This window comes from Cimex lectularius, unplaced genomic scaffold (genome assembly GCF_000648675.2).
Source record: "Cimex lectularius strain Harlan isolate CLEC.00 unplaced genomic scaffold, Clec_2.1 scaffold139, whole genome shotgun sequence".
Classification (NCBI taxonomy): domain Eukaryota; kingdom Metazoa; phylum Arthropoda; class Insecta; order Hemiptera; family Cimicidae; genus Cimex; species Cimex lectularius.
In genome coordinates, this window is record NW_019392832.1 from 158 (window position 1) to 19942 (window position 19785).

General features: G+C 33.3%; 2 protein-coding genes and 1 long non-coding RNA gene across 4 annotated transcripts; 2 read left to right on the forward strand and 1 right to left on the reverse strand.

Annotated features, from left to right (window-relative positions):
* The first annotated feature begins 1879 nt into the window (after positions 1 to 1879).
* On the forward strand, positions 1880 to 3900 carry LOC112127478. The gene is made up of 2 exons (XR_002910590.1): positions 1880 to 3078; positions 3162 to 3900. It is a non-coding gene; the product is annotated as an uncharacterized LOC112127478 (long non-coding RNA).
* Positions 3901 to 5570: 1670 nt separating this feature from the next.
* On the reverse strand, positions 5571 to 12391 carry LOC106672608 (protein 60A). Its single transcript, XM_014404159.2, has 6 exons — positions 11813 to 12391; positions 6801 to 6984; positions 6574 to 6728; positions 6303 to 6503; positions 6114 to 6196; positions 5571 to 6048 (listed from the first exon to the last, which is right to left on the reverse strand). Exons 1-6 carry the CDS (start codon positions 12174 to 12176, stop codon positions 5788 to 5790), a joined length of 1248 nt encoding a protein of 415 aa, XP_014259645.1. The 5' UTR covers positions 12177 to 12391; the 3' UTR covers positions 5571 to 5787.
* Positions 12392 to 13579: 1188 nt separating this feature from the next.
* LOC106672597 (integral membrane protein 2C) lies at positions 13580 to 19648 on the forward strand. 2 transcript variants are annotated; one of them, XM_014404143.1, is made up of 7 exons: positions 13580 to 14039; positions 17569 to 17760; positions 17831 to 17902; positions 17975 to 18100; positions 18199 to 18313; positions 18374 to 18520; positions 18595 to 19648. In XM_014404143.1, the coding sequence occupies exons 1-7, from the start codon at positions 13953 to 13955 to the stop codon at positions 18723 to 18725; spliced, it is 870 nt and encodes a 289-aa protein (XP_014259629.1). In that variant the 5' UTR covers positions 13580 to 13952; the 3' UTR covers positions 18726 to 19648. The 2 variants fall into 2 exon arrangements, with proteins under 2 accessions (XP_014259629.1, XP_014259630.1); XM_014404144.1 differs by having other exon boundaries at positions 17837 to 17902.
* Positions 19649 to 19785: the final 137 nt, after the last annotated feature.

The window sequence follows — 19785 nt, forward strand, 5'->3', positions numbered from 1 at the left end:
GATACACTCTGGATTTGATTATTGGGTAGGACCACGTACCCAATAAAATCTCAAATCCAGAGTTAATATTGTACAAAATGGTCTAAACAAACTTAGGCAAAACTCGGGGAGGAATAATGATTTGTTAGTAACGGTTGGCAAAACAAAGAAATTCATGAAGGATGATGATGAATTGTTAATTACTAAGGCAGATAAAGGTGGTAAAACTGTGATTGTTATGAAGATCAATGTACAGAAAGGATGTCCACACTATTAAATGATATCTATAAAATTAGAACACGAGATTCCACACATCATTTGGAAAAACGTTGTAACAAGCTATTGGATGAATTATATACGCATTGATAAAAAAAAAAGGCACCTAAAAAAAGCACCTAAAGTTTATTAAAGGCACACAGATCCAAAAGTGTCTTCCTAAGTTTCACAGGCCATATGTTCCTTACATACCTATTGTTAGTAGTGTGGGTTCTCCTGGCTTTGCTAGTTAGCTACATATATAAAAAAATATTGACTAATTTGGACTTACATAAAAATATAATGTTAAGGATTCTTTTGAGTAAAAGGCCTCATCCTTGATCACCTTTTCTTCAAAAATATTATTTTAAACAATAACATAATTTAATCAATATGACTTAGAAAAAAGTTAATACTAACTACAATATCAAAAAAACAACAGTACTCATTAAATTGTTTTATATAGATTTTTGTTAAAGAGGAAACAAGGCTGCTTTGAAATATATGCAATTTATAAAAAAAGCAATCAGGTTGTGTATGTTCTTCAGAAGCAAGTAACTAACAAAATCTTTAAAAAGAAGCAATCTTTTGAATAAGAACAATTATAAACAAACTTAATTATTTTATTTGACCCAAGTTTATATTGGGTTTAATTTCACAAATAGATATGTATCAATAGAGAAACGAAGTCGTGGAGTAATAGTAAAATCTGATTAGGGCAGATGTTTGGCCCTTGACAATTTTATTGAGTTTGAGACTAGTGGGCCTTTTGAGGATTTATCAATAGAATCACTGTGTAGGAAAGGAAAAGGTCAGCCAATGCATAAAAAGGGCAAAGAAGTTCTCAATGTCCCTATTTCATAAACATGTATTTTCGTTTTTTATTCAACTGTTGTCCTCTATGATGCCTGTGTATTGCTCAATTTATACTTAAAATTTGCACTTAAAGTTAAATAGTGAAACGTATTTTTTTCTGGGATAAATTTATTTCACAATTAAATCTGTTGATATGTTTTATTTAAGGTTGTGAAACTTTCGAAAAGAGTTTTATGTCTTGAAATGCTTTTTTATAATTTATTCATAAAAAGTAATTTCCCAAAGGTCTTGCACAAATGTTATCAACCCAATTTGTAAATACCAGAGGTCTGTGAATATTTGAAGTTATTACAGTGTTAATGAAAGTTAACACAGGGCAACGCTGAACTTCCTAGTGCGGTGAAGTGATCAATTTAGAGATATTTATTTTTCAAAAATACCCTGTTCCAATTCATCATTTGTACATTTATTCTCCATCGTTGTGATAACATTTGTCTAAAGTTTTCTCATAAGAAATAAGTTGGGATTACCTACAGGACATATTTGCAATCATTTAAGTAATTTTTAAAGGGATTGATCAAACAAGGCGAAGCGACACCAAATCAGAAATGAAATATGTCGAAACCATTGGAAACTACATAGTTATTTTACCTTTCAATACTCTTCCAATTCAATCTTTTCTTTTCTCAGTCCAAAAACTATGCTCTACTATTATTGAAGGCCATAGATTGAAAAATTCTTGTCTGCATAATTTTACTTTTAAGGAAGGTTTATTTCTTTATGTTCTTTTGTTTCCATTCTACCAATCCTGTTTATCAGTTAACTTTTTATAGCTGAAAATTATGTAGTAACAATTGCATAAATCACATCTGAAGTTCAATGGACAGATCAACATTAAAAACTGCTTACTAAATACTACACATTAAAAACACTGTTTAAGCATTACTTCATATTGACAAACTTAGTTTTTTAAACCATTTGTTTGTTAATGAACAGAAAAAGCATTATGCCTTAAACGACAAAAATATTACAGCAATGACTATAGTGTTACTTCATGTTGTCAACGCCAGAAAGTCAAAAATTCAAACTGGTCATATCACAAATAATCCACATCAGAGAATGTACAAATCTAATTTTTTTTACTCAAGAGACTAGAAATTTAATGTATATAATGAATGTTGGAGATTCATTGATGTCAAATTAAGTACATATTAGATTTTTTTCAATTTTCTTCATCTTCAGTCAATACCTAAATTATCAGTGTTTTCAAACTTCAAATTGGGTCAAATACTGTATAAATTTAGAAATTCTTAACATTGATTACCTGGCTGAAGATCAGTGAACTTCAGTTGTTATTAGGCTGAAGGCAAAATTAACTCTTCAGTGGGTGAAATTAAAAAAAAATGTTTTGAAATAACCAAGATGATTCAGCAGTGTCAAATTTAGAGCATATAGGCTTTTTCAATTTTATAAATTTATTACCTTACTATATAAATTAAGGCAGTGTTTTCAAATTTCAAATTTGAATACTGTATAAACATAGCCATTCTTAGTGGGAAATGGTTTACATCAACAGAGATAAACACAGCATCAGACAGAACAGATATATGTAAACTCAGCTGCAGCTATGCTAATATCATAAATAAAATTCGACATCAATCATCCTGGCTGAAGAACAATTACTTCAGGCATGAACCGGCTGAAGACCTAACAGTATAATTGACACTCCAGTGGATGAAATTTAAAAAAAATGTTTTTAAACAACTGTTTCAAATTTAGCACACAGACTTTTTCAGTGTTTTCAAACTTCAAATTGGATCAAATAGTGTATATGCTGCTAACTTTTTATATAACATGGATAAAGATTCGTTAACTTCTGGCATGTGCAAGCTGAAGACCTATCAGCAGAATTGAGACTCCAGTTTATGTCATTGCGAACAGAAATATGTAGAAATGAAAAAGTTATTAGGAAGGAGGGCATAAGTAACCTACCTACGAACAAACCCATTGAACAACCGATTTATATTCGTATATATTTACAAATTATTTTTAGAATTGATGTAATTATTTGATCTTGTAAGCATGAATTAATAACGGGGGGGGGATTTCAGGGCCGAACATCATATGCACTCACCCTAACCGAAATTTATGGGCTCATGCCTTAACCCTAGATTGTTCCGACCTAGAAGATAGAACATTCGGGAATTCGTGACAACGACGTGAAGAATTTCAGAATCTTGTCTTCTTTCTTCTGTGTAAGAATCACAATCGTGTGATTCGTGTGACAATAGAAAATCGACTGAACGTGTAAGAAGTTTAACAAGAGGTTCGGACTGTTAATGGGATTCGTTGCATTGTGACCGAAGAGTCAATCCTAAGTTGAAAAATGGGTGAAAAGTTAAATGAACAACTTAACTATTGACATACCTGTCTTGTTCCGGTCGTTTCGGATTCCTGATATTTCTTCCCTTCCAGCCTCTCCATTATGCAGTCTTCTTCATCCGAGTGTGGACCCTTGGATTTTCTCTTATTGTTGAAAATACGCGAAAACGCGTTCCACATGAAAACTTCACGGCTCGGATATCATAATAGGCCCCGTCGTCCGAGGGTAATCGTCTCTTCGATGTTTAACTTTTCTCGTTCGCACCTATCATGACACGTTAGGTTATGCTCGGGAAAAGTCGCTGATAAATTGGCCGAATCGCTTACCGGCGAGAAGGGAGGACAACGTTGGATTTTTCAACGGGGTGAAACTTAAGAATCGACGAACGCAGGGACAAACGGAAAAAAACGAAATAAATCAACGATTGGGACTTATCAAAAGGTGAAAAGTTGGAGAAATCACATAACTAGAAATCGCTGTTCAGCCGATCCTTTTAACCGTCCTGACACTCGGCACACATTCAAGACCGTTTAGCAATGCCGTTCGAAGATCTGGCCACCAAAAACTTTTTTCCGGACACTTTCTTTGGACTTTTAATGTGAATCATCCTCCGGCATTACTGTCCCATCTCTCCAGTCCAGTGGAGGTGGTCGCTGGCGCAAAGAGAAGGATAATAAAAACTTCAACGCCATCTATGCGGCGACATGAACGAAGAACGGTTCCACAGATTCCCGCTCAAACTACGACATTCAAAAAAAGTCCGCTCACCACCAGCAACAACATTGTACAACAACTGCAATATTATTTAATACGAATTTTTCAAGAAAAAATTATAAATTCAGAAACAAAAAACTCTAAACGAAAAACGCATTGGGAAAGCAATATGGGATGCGAATTCAAGCAAAACTTCACGCTCCGCAAGATTCTCACCAACTAAATGAAATTCATAATGTTCTAAACATCTCAATCCTCCATGGATCAGCTTGGAGCCAGCAGAAAAAGCTGCGACGACTCTCAAAACAATTACAATTAATTTCAGATAAACATAGAATATAATCCATTTTATTTCGTGTTCCAATTGACCAAAACCACTTAGTTCAATTATTTACCAATTAACTAATTTCATTTCAACCAATACCTTACATATAGAATAGAATGTGTAGTATTCTTCTGATAACTTTAAATTAGCCTTCAAAAATTATAAAACTATTCACACCCTTTTTTCCAAAATTAAAAATCCCACACCTGTAACAAATAAGCCTGATGTAATTTACAAAATCAATTGTATAATTTTTCCAGCAACTTACATCACAATTATATCCCAATAAGAGGGTAAAACAACATATCTATGATTCCAAAAAACCCAAACAAAATCCTACAGCATTGGCCACCCATCATTTTGAACACCAACACAATTTCAACAATCCAAAAATAGTTATTCAGATATCGTGAGATGCGGTCGGGTGTGATGTAGGTTTCAGAAAAACATTTTCTTTATCGTGCCAATCCAAAAATATTAAACACAGAACAAAACAAACAAAAAAGTAACTTTTTAGAAATGGTTTACATCAACTGTGTCAAATTTAGCACATATTACACATTTTCAATGTTTTCAAACTTCATGAACCCCGTATATGTGCATACATAAGCATGCTATTTGGCGAATGCCAAGACGAGCATCGCGAGACTTGGCAAATGTTCAGCAGCATTAGCCACCTTTAGCATTAGCAAACTATTTGTCAAATTAAAATCTCATCAGACTTTGCCTTTTATTGCTTCCTCAAATATCCCCCAATGTCCATATCTTGGCCCCTGTTTATTCCAGATCTTCATTGATGTTCTTACATACAATCAGTTACTTCTATTTGTTGACGACCTTAAAATTTTAAAAGAGCTCATTTAGAGACTTCCGTAGTTGCTTGTGTCTCAATGTATTTGTTAAATGTATTTTTTTTAGCATAAATGTATGTTCTGAGGTAGATGGGAAATATTAAATACCCCACAGGCTATTAAAAAAGAAATACAGTTAATATAATATACATTTGCAGTGCAATTATTATTTATTTTCAAAATACATTCAAAGAAAGGAGTAATTCAAGAACTTTATGACATAAAAAATACTAAAGGCACAGAAGTATTTTGTTCAAATTTAATACAAAGATTTCCTCAATATTTAAGTAAAACATTTAAAATTAGTTGTAAAGCTATCACAGTAAACAAATATTTCATAATATAAAAGCATGGCACAGGTTATTAAAAAAAATGTTTTTAAAAGAGTACATGCTCAATAAAAAATAGGTAAGTCTTCATTTTGAGATTATCACAACATACAAGGCACTAAGGCAAGTTACTGTTTAATGACACCCACAACTCTTAACGACCATGTTTTTATATTTTTTAAGCAGCACATTTGAATCATCGACATAGTACAGCACAGATATCGGCGTCAACTTGGTCGGAGCGCAGCATGGCTTTGGAACTTGGAGCGGGTTAATCAGGTGAACGAGCGTCTGAACGATAGCATGATTTGTAGCGTTCATGTGGGCGTTTAAAGGGAAATTGCATTCACCGCTACAATAAAATGCGCCATAGCCATCAGGTGCAATTATCCAATCCTGTAAATGTAAACGGTTTTGCTTAAAGTTAAACCTGAGGCAATTTTGGTCACGATTTAACATACCTGCCATTCGAGGTCACGAAAGCTGACGTAAAGTGTCTGAATTTGACAGCTCCTCTGACTATGCTGCCATATATGAGGTGGTTCTAAAAAAAAAACACACATAAATGATAAAAGAACGGGTGGTCATTGTTTCTTCCAAAATTTTACTCAACATCCATAATACAGAAATTATTTATGTACTATTTTTACCTAAAAGAGGACTACGGCTATAAGGATTTTCAGACTGGTCTGCCTTCTTTTTTCGATTTTTCACTTGCCTCTTGACTCTCTGTTTGCTTTCCGTACCGCCTTGGAGAAATGCTACCATAAATGGCTGTTTGTCTATTTCGTTGTTGTCTTTGTTCCCTGGTAAAGTTGTGATTCCAAGCTTTTCTGCATGGATTATATTACCTGAATAGAGTAAACAACAGTTATTAGTGTGACAAACCTTTTAAGTATTTTATTTCCATTTGATAATTACCTGGAGAATCATGTGGGTATATTCTCAAATAAAGTCCTTTGTTTGAATCTGGGAAGGCTACCCAGTTGGTGAACACACCAGTCACATTGAATATAAGCCAACCTTCATTGTCGTAAGTCGTATTTACAGAATCGACAAACTCCAGTGAATTTTTGCTGCAATCGTTTAATAAAACTTTAACTTCTTAATGTGCGATAAAGTTTGTAATTTAATTGAAATATACTGACTTTTCTTTTTCCGAGAGAACCATGTAAACTGACACAGTAAATAGATTATCACTTTTAATTGTGTAATTAGAACTTTGGTAAAGCCTGAGCTCAGCCCCCATTATCGTCTGGCTTGGCGAGACTTCAGACACATCAAATAAGAGCCGTTTTCCTTTTTCATGCCTCATATTTGGTAAATCTTGATCTGAAAATGTGCAAAATTAAATAAAAAATATAGCGATATTTTATTTAAACAATATTAAAGCATGAGTGAAAGGTTTGTTCTGTAAAAGACTTAACTGTAAAATAATGACCACAAATCTTTTGCCCCCAATGAACTGATCAATCTGATACTTTGGTATTGTGGACATGATAAGCAAAATATCCTTTGTACAAATGTCATTTTTATTAAGCTGTTATAAAATTTGATAATAATTATAATAATGATTAATTAGAGATCGTGCGATGCCTTCTGGTGTGACGTAGGTTTAGAAAAACATTTTCTTTATCATGCCAGCGTTTCGATCTTAATTGACAACATCTTCAGGGCCTGGGATTTACAAAAAATTGTTTAAATTATGCAAATACGTGTAGGATATGAAAAAATGAATTTATACAATGCTAGAAGTTTTAGAGTCAATCAAAGAATGTGTACTCACTCAAAGTGTTTGTTTTCTATGCAGCTGTGTCATTACTGTGTGTCATGTTGAGAGTGTCAGTACGATATTGATGTTTTATGTATAGATACGTTGGATTTTGAAGGAGTGGGGAAGGATGTAGGGATTGAAAAACATTTTTATACGAGGAGTACGGCTTCTTTGAGGTGAAAGGAGCCAACAATGGAAAAGAATGGGTAATGGTTTGGCCTGATTAACCTTTCAGGATTATACGTTAGATGTGAGGACTGTAATGATTGTTTTATATGTTATATGTTTTGTGTGATTTGATGATGATACATGTATGTTATTGATATTGAATTTGACTAATTAGCGTAGCTGCGACTGAGTTTACATGTGTCAATTCTGTAATTGATGCTGTGTTTAACTCTGTTGATGTAAACCATTTCTAAGAAGTTACGTTTATGTTTGTTTTGTTCTGTATGTAATATTTTTGGATTTTTGAAGTCGAAACATTTCTAAGAAATTACGTTTATGTTTGTTTTGTTCTGTATGTAATATTTTTGGATTGAAGTCGAAATTGTGTTGGTGTTCAAAATGGTGGGTAGCCAGTGCTGTAAGATTGTTTAGAAAAACATTTTTTAAACGTTTTTCTACATCACACCAGACTGCATCACGATATCTAAATAATCTTAATTAATGTTCACTAAATACTACACAATTATAATAATAATAAACAGCTAAAAAATAGAATGGGAATGATCAAACTATATTTTCATCACTGCAGCAATGTTTTTTTTTTTTTTTAAATGGGGCGAACAACATGAAATCATTTCAGCCCCCTCTCAATATTCCGCCATCAATCATCTCATTAATTTCATTAATTACACTCTCACAATAGTTTAATTATTTATAAATTCCACATTATATATAGTTAGTTATTTAGGTTTACCAACTCCATAAAAATAAAAATAAAATAAAAAAATGTGTAATGAAACTTTAAAGGTTCAATTTTATAATAAGTTAAGGGTCGGAAAGATCAACAAAATACAAATAAAGCATGAGAGTCTAGGAATAGACTGACTGGGAGGATAGAAAAAAATCAGTGTGGAAAATATTGACAGAAAGCAAGATTTGTGTCGTACTTCCTAATTTTATTGACAAAACTTATAAACATACACATAAACGCAGTTTATACAATTTCTATATGTGAGTAACACCCCCCCCCTTAAGAAATAATAGAAAAGGGGACCCAACATTTGAACCATCCAGGACTCATGCCTGCTCGCACCCTGTAAGGGGCCAAGGCTCTTCAATCAGACCTTCCTCTATAAACAGTCATGATTCAACCCAAATTCTTTTTCCATCTTTTTTTTATGGTAAAGCCATAGAGAATAAATTTTGAATTGTAATATGAGCGTGGTTTAGAATTAATTTATCAGTAATACGTAAAATATTTTACTGGTAATATTAAATCACCGCCTTATTAATTGAACTGATATCAGGAAGATAGAAAACAAAGATAGATTTAGTATCTAATTAATCAAAAATAATTAAACAGTCTTTAGATAGCCAAATCAAAATTATTGCCAACCACTATAAATATACTTTCATTCATTCTGTTTTTATGGGATGCTAATTTGGGCCAAATTTGCCTGTGGATAGTGGATAGACAATGAATGTAGTGAGTGTATTCTAGGTGATGGTTAAGGAATGTCATAATCATTTAAAAAAATATATAATTGATAAACTAAATTACATATTCTTGTATGAAAATTATTTTATTTATTTTTAAAACTTGGAAATTACAATTGAAAGTTCATGAAGTATCCCAAGAAATTGTTGTTTTATTCACTGAAATCTACACTTGATAAATTTTATAGAAAGGCAGCCTTTATTGAATCAGAAATGTTTTATAAGACATGCTGCTATTTATTGAATATTTATCCCCAATTTGACAGGCCTTGGGTACCCTGTGCTGATGACCATCTTTTTATTTTTGCTATAACATTTGGCCACAAGACTCGGTGACATATAGCAAGCAAAAAAATGACTCCCACTGTTTTGCTTATTTAAATAATTTTTAGTTTAAGTACACTAATTTAATAAAAACATATTTCAAAACGCAGGCAGCCTTGTATTTCATGTAAATAAACTTTCATTCCATAAGAAAAATTGTAATATAAAGTGACCTAAATAAATCTAAATGGATCATTTTTTTATACTCAAACAAGCTATGATTATGCCTGGGGCAAGTAAAGAAGTGTATATTTGTGTACTGTATATATTACAGAATTAGACTTCTCAAAGTTTGTTTACTCAGGTGTTTTAGCAGTCAGGGATCAGACCTTATTCTTATCCATCCAAACCGCTTAACGCCCTGAGGCTATCATTTCAGGCCTCAACAAATGCAGTTTTTAACCTAAGCATACTCACACTCATTCTTATATGCACTGACAGGAAAAAAATTCAACCCACTTGTAATAAAAGTTGATATATGTATATCAAAGTTTCACATTTTTTAACGTTGTTTCAGAATTCAAATGAGATTTTTAAAATTCCGTAAAAAGACAACATTGAAAAATCCGTTATCTGTTGATTAAGGATTAAGTGTATTTTCTTCTAATTCATATTCCCAATTTAAAACATAGAACAAACAAATATTTATTGGTAAAAACAATAAGACAAATCAAGGGCAGAATTTTCTTTTACCGAAAAAAAAAAAAAAAAAAAAATCAATTGGGTGGAATTTTTTGCCTGTCAGCGTAAATTCTTTCCTATAAGCATAATTTCTCAGGTGGAGACTGATAGGATAAAGTAATTAACTTTTATTTGCACACTAGTGGTTCTGGGTCCAAATCTTGGCATAGCCCATGACTTTTTAATTGAATTTGAAAATAATGTGAAAAAAAGTATTGTAAAGTAGTTTGAACCCTCATCCATAATACCCAATGGGTTTATACCTTAATCCCTTTTGTTTGACAGGAAATACTTTCCTTTTTTTAATCTACCTGAGGGCTGATGGGTACTCAATATTCCGCACCTCCCACACTACACATACACGCCAATAAATATACCCAATCTTGAAATATATTTAACACAAAATACTGTATTACATTTAAAACTGTACAGAGAAAAGCATCCCCACATCCTCCAAAATATTGCTCAAGCTCTCAATACGAATGACTATAGATGGCTTTTGGTTAAGTTTGAACAAGTTTGGTGGCAGTTTTTTTGCTTGGATTAGATCCTTTCTCTCCGAGAGAAATTTTAAGGTAAAGCTTACAGGTCTACTTTTCAGAACCATTAAAGCAACATCTGGTGTCCCCCAAGGATCTCACTTTGGACCAATTTGGATTTTTTTTTTTTTTTAACATTTCAATCCGCCTACCAAAACATGTTCGGATTAGCATGACTCCAATGTATTTTAAATGAGTATTAAAAATTGTTGTATGCCATTCTAACAAAACAATTCTGATTTTAACTTAAATTATAAACCTCTTTCTGGCATTTGTTTGTTTTCACATTCTTTGGTGCAGGTCACCCACCCCAACATTCCTGCACCATAGGTCCATTTCATGTATCGTCATCCTAGCCAGGGTCTGTCTCAATCAGGTATTCTGCTCAAAAGCGGGATTTATTGGCTAAGTGGTAAAAAGTTGCACTCACTGTCCATATGAGAGCAGGCTATTAGTGCGAACCTCAGTGCCATTGGGGAGAAGGTGAGGAGCATTCTCAAGAGCTGATTGATCCCGAGTTCCCTGAGTGTCTTATAATACGCTTACGTACACATCCTCCTGTCCCACTAATACACCCATCGCTCTAAAAAATATTTTGTAGTGTACCTCCATACTCCTTATTTTTGGGCCTTGAAGTCTGCCATCTGATCAAATGCATCCTCAATTACATACACCATTGTGCAGTTTAGGACAAATACACCAGCCTCATTTGTGATAACAATATATGGCTGGAGACACGTCCCATCCCGTAACCGGTAGAGAGTTTCAACGGCAACCTACACCTCGAGTCATGGAGATGATAAGGACTTAAAGGTTCTTTGATATTAGTGTTTGTCTTAGAAAAAAAAAAAAAAAAAAATACAGGATAGGTCGAGTGCCATGTATCGTCATCCTAGCCAGCGTCCATCGCATTCAGGTATTCTGTTCAACAGCTGGATTCGTAGGGTAATTGGCTAAAAAGCTGCACTCACTGTCCATATGAGCGCAGGCTGAGTGTGAACCTAAGTGCCATGGAGATGACAAGGACCTAAAGGTTCTTTGATATTATGTTTCTCTTAAAAAAAAAATCATTACGGGTTACAAAGTGTGTTTGAAGGAAGTGTATATCTTGGATGACCGTGTCCAGCATTTTGACGGACGACAGAGAGGACAGGCAAGCTGACAAAAGTATACTTACGCCTACTCGTGAAGCTCATGATGACATCGCTTTCGTCGATGGCCTGGAGGTCGTTGTCGCTGATGTTGAACTGGCTGCCGCTGGTCTTCGTCTCAGAGGCCGAGTCGAGTAGAGACTTGTAGACGTCTAAGAGGAACATAGACGCCGAGCCGCGGTCGATCCTGTTTCCCGAAGGACGAGGCCGGTCCGGGAGTCCCAGCAGGTTCAGGATCTCATGCTGCACCTCCCGTTTTTCCTGCCGGGTCAGCACCCTCTGGATCAGAGTCTGGTCGATCCCGTTGTCTATGTACAGACCGGAAAGCCTCGCAGCCGACAAAGCGACCAACTGGCAAAGCAGCAGCTTCACCAACGTTAAAGATCCCATTATTTCTTCCTCGAATCACTGGATGATTGGAGAAACTGAACGTTGGCACATGTGACCGACTGTTTAAAAAGAGACACTCGACTATCTTCTTGCCTGGAAGTAACTGACGGGTCGACGAGAGACTGTTCACTGTTGACTGTTCACACTTAACTGTCGCGGAATAGGGAAATGGAAATAAACAAGTGAAGAGGGCATCGAGTCAAAACACTATCGATACCGAAATTCCAAACGTGATGGTGGTCCGTTACCAAGGTCATTATACAGCAGGTAGAAAATCTTAGTTGAAATCCCCAACCGCACGGCACACACTGGTTTAAATTAACAGTTCCGCTCTCCTTCACTCCCTTTTTTTTAAATTACCATCAAGCCCCTGTACGTCCAAAAAGCAAAATATCGCAAATGACCAAAAAAAGAACTCTAGGCAGCAATAAGAGCCAAAGTATCCTATGGCTCACTGATCTTGTTGACCAATGTATTAAAGGGTCAAAAATAATAAGGACTGTAAGGAGGAAAAGCGGAGGTGATCGTTAGGGCAATGAGTAAAAGGGGTTTTTCTAAATAAATAAAAAAGGAAATACACAAGTTTAGTTGATTTAATAGTAACCAACATATCCACTAACACTCTTGCGAGTCAGCGGATCGCCTCCCCAGTCAGCATGATTCTTCCCCTTTTTCAGAAATCTGAAAACCTTTTGCCTTTTTTTGTCCCATCTTCCTTAATCTTGAATATCCATTTGGTTTCATTGCTTTCTCACCTGGGGGCGATTCTGCTGGATACCAAGTATTGAGGTGATTCAGAGACTTTAATTTCTTTTTTATCGCTTCATTCCATTCAGGTGACGTTATAACTGTTAGGCTCATCGGTTGAAGAAAGGAAACAATAAGCTGTACACGGCTCATAATCCATTATATTTAGTGGTCTATTGACTAAATAACTTCTTTCAATTAATTAATCTTTTTATGTAAGGTCTTGGTTGAGATGAAAAAATTAGTGTTATGAGCAGGATTCGAACCCACGACCTTCAACTCAATACACCACTGCTCTAGCCACTTGAGCTATTATGACACTAGCTCAAGTGGTTAGAGCAGCGGCGTATTGAACCGAAGGTTATGGGTTCGAATCCCGCTCGTGACAGTAACTTTTTCATTTCAACCAAAACCTTACATAAAAACATAAAAATTATTGTTATCTTATTAATTTTTCATGGTTTATGGGCATATTTCTTTAATATGTTGCTAAACCTGACAGGATTACTTGTATTGGTAACATTAGAAGATGGTACATATAATTTTATACCATCATTTAGAATAGAATAAAAATCTTTAATATTATCATTTAAATCATCATTGTTAAAATAATTAAAAATTATTCAATACGTTTTCTAATGAATGATGTACTTAAATAAAACAAACAACTGTTTAAGAAAAAATCCTTTTGCATTATTTACATTCTATAGTGCTGTTAAATATAATTTTAAAATTATAGTTGAAAATCTATTTGGTTAATTTGTCATGACGCCGTGTGAAACGCCTGCTGCCCTCTGTAAGAACTTAACGTCCTCATCAGAGGTTCTCCCACTTCCACTAGCGGCATCGCCCTTCTTCGTCAATCGTTATCGCCGAGGCAGTCGGGAATAAATTTCCACCCTCTGTGTAAGACGTAGTTGTCAGTTTGGTACCGAATCTGTTTTCAAATCGTCCGTCGGGTTTCAGTAGAGTTGAAGACAACCGCACGCATTCTTCAATAGTTTTGAAAAATCCGGCAATCCTTTTAAAATGACCATCGTCACGAAACCTTTGAGCGAGAAGAAAAACGAGAACAAAGAGCCTCTCGTCGACGGGTTCAATGTCGATGTCGTTTCTGTGAGTATCCGTCAGCTTTGGCAAGTCAGTCGTGACGACGAATCTTCGACTGACTTCCAATTCACGATTTTTTTTTTGTTTTGTTTATTAACTGTGTCTTGTATATTAATTCAATTATTTCATGTCAATTATTACGTAACGAATCGTAATCGCCAAAGATTATTTCATTAAGTTTCCTTTTTTTCCTCCATATTTTTATTTGATATATTTATTTTGTTGAAACTCACAGAGGAATTTGTTAACGTTGTTTCACAGTGAAATGTTATTTATAAAATAATTGATAGCAGCATTTCATAACTGAAAGGTAAACATTAATATCTTTTTTACAATGTCATGGTACCTTGTAAAATAATACACTTATAAAATACTCTACTTTTAAAACATACCCTATAAAAAATAACAAGAGTACAATCATTTATTTTTTTATGAATATATATTAGTTTAATGATTATATTAATGTATTTTTTATGTATTTGTAATTAAATTAATGTATTTTCTTTTATTTTGTAGTGAAAATACATTAATTAGTTTAATTATTATACAGGGTATCAAGCTACTCAGGTCACAAATTTTCCCAATGAATTTCACACCTCCATGGTGACAAAAAAGTTCTTATTGTCCGATTCTCAACCATTTCGCAGATATTCAGAATTTTTTTTCAACTATCTGCAGTTTTCAGTTTTCTGAAAGAACTCTACAAGTAGCTCTTGAACTATTCGTTTTTAGGAAAAAAAAGCGTTGAAAAGTGCATTAAGTTTCCTTTAAGAAGACACCATTAATTTTTGGTAAAAACAAACAAACACAAACCTTTCAAAACCTACTAAATTTAAAATTTGTAAAAACTAAGTTCGCAATCTCATTAGAAATATTCATGGTAGAGCTTAGAAAATTGTATAACAACTGCGATGAATTAGCTTTCAAGCAGTATACTCTTTGCTTTAATTACATCGAACCAAATGCAGAAATTTTATGTACAGTGGGAAAAAAAGTAGTGACAGTGTAATAAAAGGGAGAATGGGTTAATGTAGTAATACACTATTTGTCCTGGGCAAAATTTATTTCCCATGTTTAACCTAATAAAAATAATATGCTAATAATAAAAGCACAAAAAGAAATAAAAATGAAGCAAAACACATAAAATAGAGACGATAAATATGGCGAACTAACGACCAAAGGGGAAAAATTGGACAAAGTATCTACAATAAACACAGATAAAAGATAAAAAATACAACAATATAGAAGTCGTAAAACATAACTTTAATATAGTAAAAAAAAGCACACAAAAAGAAAAATGAAATAAAACATATAAAATAAAGAAAACAGGGAACAATCAAGGCAAAAAAATTGGACAAAATATTTACAATAAATTATGTGCATATCTACAATAAACAGAAAAAAGAAAAAAAAAAAGTAAAGATCAAACAAAACACATAAATTAGAGATAATAAACTGTGAAAACCTAATTACTCAAATTTTTCTTTTTGTTCTATTTTATTGTTTTTTATATTATTTATTTTTTAATTTAATTTTTTTTTTTAATTCAAAAGACACTTCGGTGGCATTACAAAATTAAAAGGAAATGATAGAGCTTGCACTAACAAGTGTTCATGAACGGAAAATTCTTGATTGAATTTTAATGAGCAAATAACAAAAAAAAAAAAAAAAAAAGAGGCCGTTTTGAAAATGTATTTTATTCACGTATCTGCTCACAGCATATACACGATATCTGCTTTTTAAAATTTTTTTTTATTTTTCTTCTAGAGTAAGTTAGTCATGTCTCGAAGATAAAGCAGGATTCATCATTCTCACAATTTGTTATCGTTGTTTTTTTTTTAATCGTTTTAATTTTTAAATTTTATCAAAGTTTGTTGTTATCATTAGGTGATTATTTTCAATTGGCGAATCTATTCTTTTCAAGCTAATAAAAAAAAAGATTGTATTGCTGTTCGCTTGATATAACGATTAAACCAAAAGTAGCATTAAATATTCTAATTTATTGATTGTTCAGAAATCGTGAGATGCGGTCTGGTGTGATGTAGGTTTCAAAAAAAACATTTTCTTTATCGTGCCAACATTTCAATCTTCATTGGATCATCTTCAGGGCCTGGGATTTACAAACATTGTTTAAATTTAACAAAAAATGTAGGATATGGAAAAAAGTTAATTTATACAATGCAAAAAAATATTTTTTATTGATAATTCAGAAATCGTGAGATGCGGTCTTCTGAATAATTATCAACTAAGTCACTAATCACCACATATTTTTTTATATTCAATCAAAGTATTTCTACTCAAAGTGTTTGTTTCTGTATAAACACTTTGAGTGAGTATAAATACTTTGATTGAATATAAAAAAATATTTTTTGCATTGTATGAATTAATTTTTTTCCACATCCTACATGTTTTTGTTAAATTTAAACAATGCTTGTAAATCCCAGGCCCTGAAGATGGTCTCAATAAAGAAAATGTTTTCTGAAACCTACATCACACCAGACCGCATCTCACGATTTCTGAATAATCATCAACTAACGGTCACTAATCACTACACATTCTAACTGAATTTAGAATCTCTAGACATCACAGTGTGCTGTTAATATCTTATCACGCTTTACAATGTCATGCCACATTTTGAAATAAAACAGATTTCTAATATACATTATCCTCCCACAGGAAGAAGTACTTTATAATTTTTTTCATATTGGAAATAAATAAGTTAATAGATAGTAATTAAATTAACCCTGTTGTTGTACAATTTATTTAATCACAGTTTCTACCTCAGGGCAGCATTTTCACGGCAGAATTGTAAGTGATTTGGCATTTTAAGCGATGCGAGACAATGGTGGCTCTGTTTACCAAGTCTGCACTGACCCATTGTGCTATGGTTAAAGATATCTCTGAAGTGATGGGAATGCAAAACGGTGGTGGTTGTTGTTAGGGTACTCGAGCACTTATGTCTTGATGGTAACAAAAAGGTTGACGATGGGACCGAGGCTAAGATATCAAACCCCCACACTTAACCACCACAACGATCTGACCCTCTTTGTTACCTAATAGTCCCAGTTTGTTAATGAAAATCAACTGGATTTTCCAGAAGAATTTTTTTTCCAGAATAATACTTTAACTCGTTTTATAGTCTGTCTAGGGTAATAATTGAGGGATTTTTTTGCAGTTTTTGCACCATTTTAAAATGTCTTCAAACTACCTGTTTACAGTAGGATGGGAAACTTGCCTGGTGTTGCTCAAGGATCAACAGCCATGGCTACTTTCAAGCCCACTATCAAAATTCCTAGATTAATTCTACTCGGGGTCATTACTAAGTACATATTAATATTAAAGAATAAATATGAGTGTTAAAGAATGTAACATAATGAATGAAGGAATGGACTAAATTTTCTTAATATAAATAGTCCTGTCTAAATAGTCCATTTTTGTTTGTTTTTTGTTTACTTGAAAATTTTTGTTTATATTTGGTTCCCTGTCAGAAAAAGTATAAATACTGTAAACAAAAATAGGTATCCTTTAATTACAGAATGACTCTGAAAAGGGACTGCCAGTATTCCCACGACCTGCAGTTAGGCCACCTGCATTCGTAGTCCGCAAGAAGAGGGTGAATGCAGCGACGTCAGCATGCCTTTATGTCACGGCGTTGATTGTCCTGAGCTGTGGATTAATCACCGGTCTTCACATCTACAGTCAGTTCGGACGTTTGATGACAGCACAGGTAACCGTGATACCACCTACAGCGCCTACGTCTGTTAATTATTTTGAACACTGCCTGTACATTATTTTAGATGCAGCTTCTGTCATGCCGAATCCCTTACAGCACCATCCTCCACAGTGACGAAGAATTTGCTATGCCTTTAGTTAGTACATCGATCATATTTGTGGCTTTAATCCGTTATTAACACTTTTTAATAAATCACTTTCGATTTTAGCAACAGATAGATGATAAGGAGAGATATTTCCATGAAGACTTTGAGATTGACTACAGCCATGAAAAGATCAATGTACCTGATTTCAGCGGTAGCAGAAACAGCAAATTTATTCATGATTTCAGTCAGGTAGGCTGAAATTTTATAAACATGATTATTTTTGCATTGTGAAAGTTTAATGAAAATTCACTGGCGCGTCAGTTGTTTAATTATATATTTTTTTTTAGAACAAAACTGGCATTGTTGATGTTGATGGCAAAAGATGCTTTGTTATGCCATTGAATCATACCAATGTTTTGCCTCCAGAAACACTTTACGATCTCATCAAAAAAATGCAAGATGGTATGTTCACATAAACATTATCGAATAACGTACGTTTGATATTTTTACGGTGTTGTTTAGGATACTACGAAATAAACACGGCGGTGATTAGAGATACAATGAGAGTTGTACTGCCTGCGATTGAGGACCGATCGTCACTCGGCATCTACATAAGGAAAGAATGCCAGGATTATGCAATCTATAGACTGGAAAAATTCGATTCCAGAGGTAGTAATACTGACTCAACCATGTTTATTATTTAGAGTAGAAAACAGAGAATAAAAATTTGTTTTGGTCAACAGTTTACAAAAGGAGCGCAGAGCCTGAAATCAAGTTTGTCGCGTTTGCGGGCAAAAATACACAAGAACTTCATATAGTCAACTTTGCTGAGCTTGAGACGCATGAAGAGCAAGTACCCGTTGCAATGGCATAAGGGGAAAAAATGAGTCTTTTTTATTATTCATTTTATAAAAACTAAACTTTAATCCACAATAGGTTATCATATCATAAAAATAAAAAAAATAAAAATAGTGAGAAACTTTTTAGCTATGTGTTTTAGATGTTATTAGAAAATAAATACATATCTTATTTTGTTTGTTAATCCACAGTTCCCTGATGGTGGCTTTGACATTTTTAGCTCCATATTTTCTAATTTGAACCAAATTTTTATTTAAAATTTAAGTATTTTCTTGAGTACTAAGTAGGAGTTGCCGTATTAGTCTTATATTTATTCATCCTTCCTTTATAGATTTTTGAATACAAAAGTGAGCTAATTATATTTGTTGGGTGTTGTTTATGTACCCTTCCTACATCTTCTATTGAGGGCTTATTACTCGATATTGCATTTAGTGTTTTTTGGTGTAGGTATTCCATTCCACATATTTACCGTGTATACTTTAATGTTGTAATAAATATTGTGCACAAAAAATATTGATGCAAGTAATTTAGGGTAACGAAGAAAAAATAAACTTTTTTACTTACTGTAGTATTTTACTACTAACTGTAAAAATTTACCTGCATACGTTTGACCTAAACATGTTGAATCTGATAATTGTAATTTAGGTACCTGCAATCGATTCTCCAGTTTGGTTTTCAATAAAGATTAAGGCTGTGTTTTGTGTGTTGTTCAATTTTTGTAAAATTTATTAAAAAATTGTGTAGAAGTTTGTTTAACCAGGTCATTATTGTTTGTACAATTTTTGTTGTTAATGCATTGTAAAATTGTAACAAATTGAACCCACGGAATAAAGAAGACATCTTAAAATACATAACACGTAATGTTATTCAATTGTGAAAAAAAATCAAATTCAGTTAATAATTTGTTGTTTTATGCAAATATATTACGTTGTCCGATTATTCTTTTGTTTAATATGGTTATTCTATATTTTTAGTTTTTAAGGCTACTTTTATTGTTTTTTCTTTGGGTGCGAGGAGAGAGGATTTTTATTTGAAGTTCATTCCTCTTTTCCACTATACGTTATTTTTATGTTATT

Excerpts from the sequence above, each read along its gene's own strand:
- LOC106672608 (XM_014404159.2), bottom strand. The coding sequence starts at position 12,176 with ATGGGATCTTTAACGTTGGTGAAGCTGCTGCTTTGCCAGTTGGTCGCT. Across the intron at positions 6,985-11,812 it reads CATGAGCTTCACGAGTAGGC|ATCAAGATTTACCAAATATG; the intron begins GTAAGTATACTT and ends GCACATTTTCAG. Across the intron at positions 6,729-6,800 it reads GTTCTCTCGGAAAAAGAAAA|CAAAAATTCACTGGAGTTTG; the intron begins GTCAGTATATTT and ends AAACGATTGCAG.
- LOC106672597 (XM_014404143.1), top strand. The coding sequence starts at position 13,953 with ATGACCATCGTCACGAAACCTTTGAGCGAGAAGAAAAACGAGAACAAA. Across the intron at positions 17,761-17,830 it reads GACGTTTGATGACAGCACAG|ATGCAGCTTCTGTCATGCCG; the intron begins GTAACCGTGATA and ends ACATTATTTTAG. Across the intron at positions 17,903-17,974 it reads AAGAATTTGCTATGCCTTTA|CAACAGATAGATGATAAGGA; the intron begins GTTAGTACATCG and ends TTTCGATTTTAG.